The sequence below is a fragment of the Rasamsonia emersonii genome, assembly GCF_000968595.1.
Source record: "Rasamsonia emersonii CBS 393.64 chromosome Unknown ctg1118621762415, whole genome shotgun sequence".
In the NCBI taxonomy this organism is placed as follows: domain Eukaryota; kingdom Fungi; phylum Ascomycota; class Eurotiomycetes; order Eurotiales; family Trichocomaceae; genus Rasamsonia; species Rasamsonia emersonii.
This window is the reverse complement of record NW_013562552.1, coordinates 1-1,348: the sequence shown is the minus strand read 5'-3', so window position 1 is coordinate 1,348 and position 1,348 is coordinate 1. Positions and strand designations below refer to the sequence as shown.

Here is a 1,348-nt window from a genome sequence, read left to right as displayed (position 1 = left end):
CCGCCGAAGCAACACGGTACGGTAGACACGGGTGGGAGGTCGGGCCCGCAAAGGGGACCCTCACTCGGTAATGATCCTTCCGCAGGTTCACCTACGGAAACCTTGTTACGACTTTTACTTCCTCTAAATGACCAAGTTTGACCAACTTTCCGGCTCTGGGCGGTCGTTGCCAACCCCCCTGAGCCAGTCCGAAGGCCTCACTGAGCCATTCAATCGGTAGTAGCGACGGGCGGTGTGTACAAAGGGCAGGGACGTAATCGGCAAAACACTGGCAGCTATCTAATAGTACTGTGATTAATGGAACTTCATAATCACTATTCCTAGGTGTAAGGTAGATAGCAATAGGATCTAAAGGAACCTCTAGATGAAACATCAACCTATATAACCTACTAAGTAGAATATCTTGGCCTATATAGGCTTTGCCTATAGTAGTTTATATATAATGGGCAGGATCCTAAAGGGTCTGATATTAAATAGTGTAACTATAGTCAAAATCATCCTATAAAACAACAAGATGCTTATAGGCTGAATGGGCCCTAGTTCTTAGGTATTATCAAGACCTTGCGGCAAAGGTAAAATGCATTGATTCATGCTATCTGCTCTATCTGAAAAAAGGCAAAATCGACAAGAGAGAGAAGGAGAAGAAGAAGAAATTCAGAGGCGTAGACAAAGAGAGATATCTATGTGGGTCAGGCGAAGCGAGGTGTCACGTGAAGCGGGATCATGTGACCTGAGAACCACGCTCCGCCAGCCGGGTCAGTGCCAGGAGCCTGACAGGTATTACTAGTAGTATTAAGAGAAATCAGCATTATATTCTAATAAGTAAATATGATTTATTTCATTTTAAAGTATAGTGAGGGGGTAAGTCTCCCTCAAAAACCGATAGAGCTCCGCGAGGAACACCAAAATCAGCACATACAAAAAACACGTCTTCTTAACGCGTCATTCAACTCAGAGAGGCCCCTAGGCCCCGAGAAACCACCATGGATCCCCCCGATCTCCATGGTGGTGGTGTTATTCACGCGTCACCCCCGGCAAACGGCCACGCGGCAAGCCAGCTCACGGAGTTCCTGGAGGTACCAGACACCCCAACCCCAAGCCGATGGAATATTCCAGGGCCCCTAGGGCTGGTGATGAATGAGACCGGGCAGGAAAATGATCAAGGAAACCATGAAGAAGTTCAGGATCCCCCTAGATTCCTTAGGGATGGTAAGGCACCATGCCAGGCCAGCAAAGGCCGCGGTATAACCAAACAGCAACGACGAGTCATCCAGAGACCCTTAGGGAATAAAGAAGCACTCCGAACCCCTCTGGCCGATATCAGCAAGCAATTCCAGGCCTTAGCAGG

The 1,348-nt window shown here is 48.1% G+C and overlaps 2 protein-coding genes across 2 annotated transcripts, besides 1 other annotated feature; both read left to right on the top strand.

Annotated features, from left to right (window-relative positions):
- Positions 1-91: 91 nt before the first annotated feature.
- Positions 92-433: a sequence feature (Protein overlapping with rRNA (T310_10178, KKA16240.1) was converted to a misc_feature.).
- Positions 434-822: 389 nt separating this feature from the next.
- T310_10177 (uncharacterized protein) lies at positions 823-1,125 on the top strand (the record flags this gene model as incomplete). The annotated part of the gene is made up of 1 exon (XM_013467397.1): positions 823-1,125. A coding segment is annotated over one exon (303 nt), but the record flags the coding sequence as incomplete, so codon positions are not given.
- T310_10176 (uncharacterized protein) lies at positions 939-1,346 on the top strand (the record flags this gene model as incomplete). Its single annotated transcript, XM_013467396.1, has 1 exon — positions 939-1,346. A coding segment is annotated over one exon (408 nt), but the record flags the coding sequence as incomplete, so codon positions are not given.
- Positions 1,347-1,348: the final 2 nt, after the last annotated feature.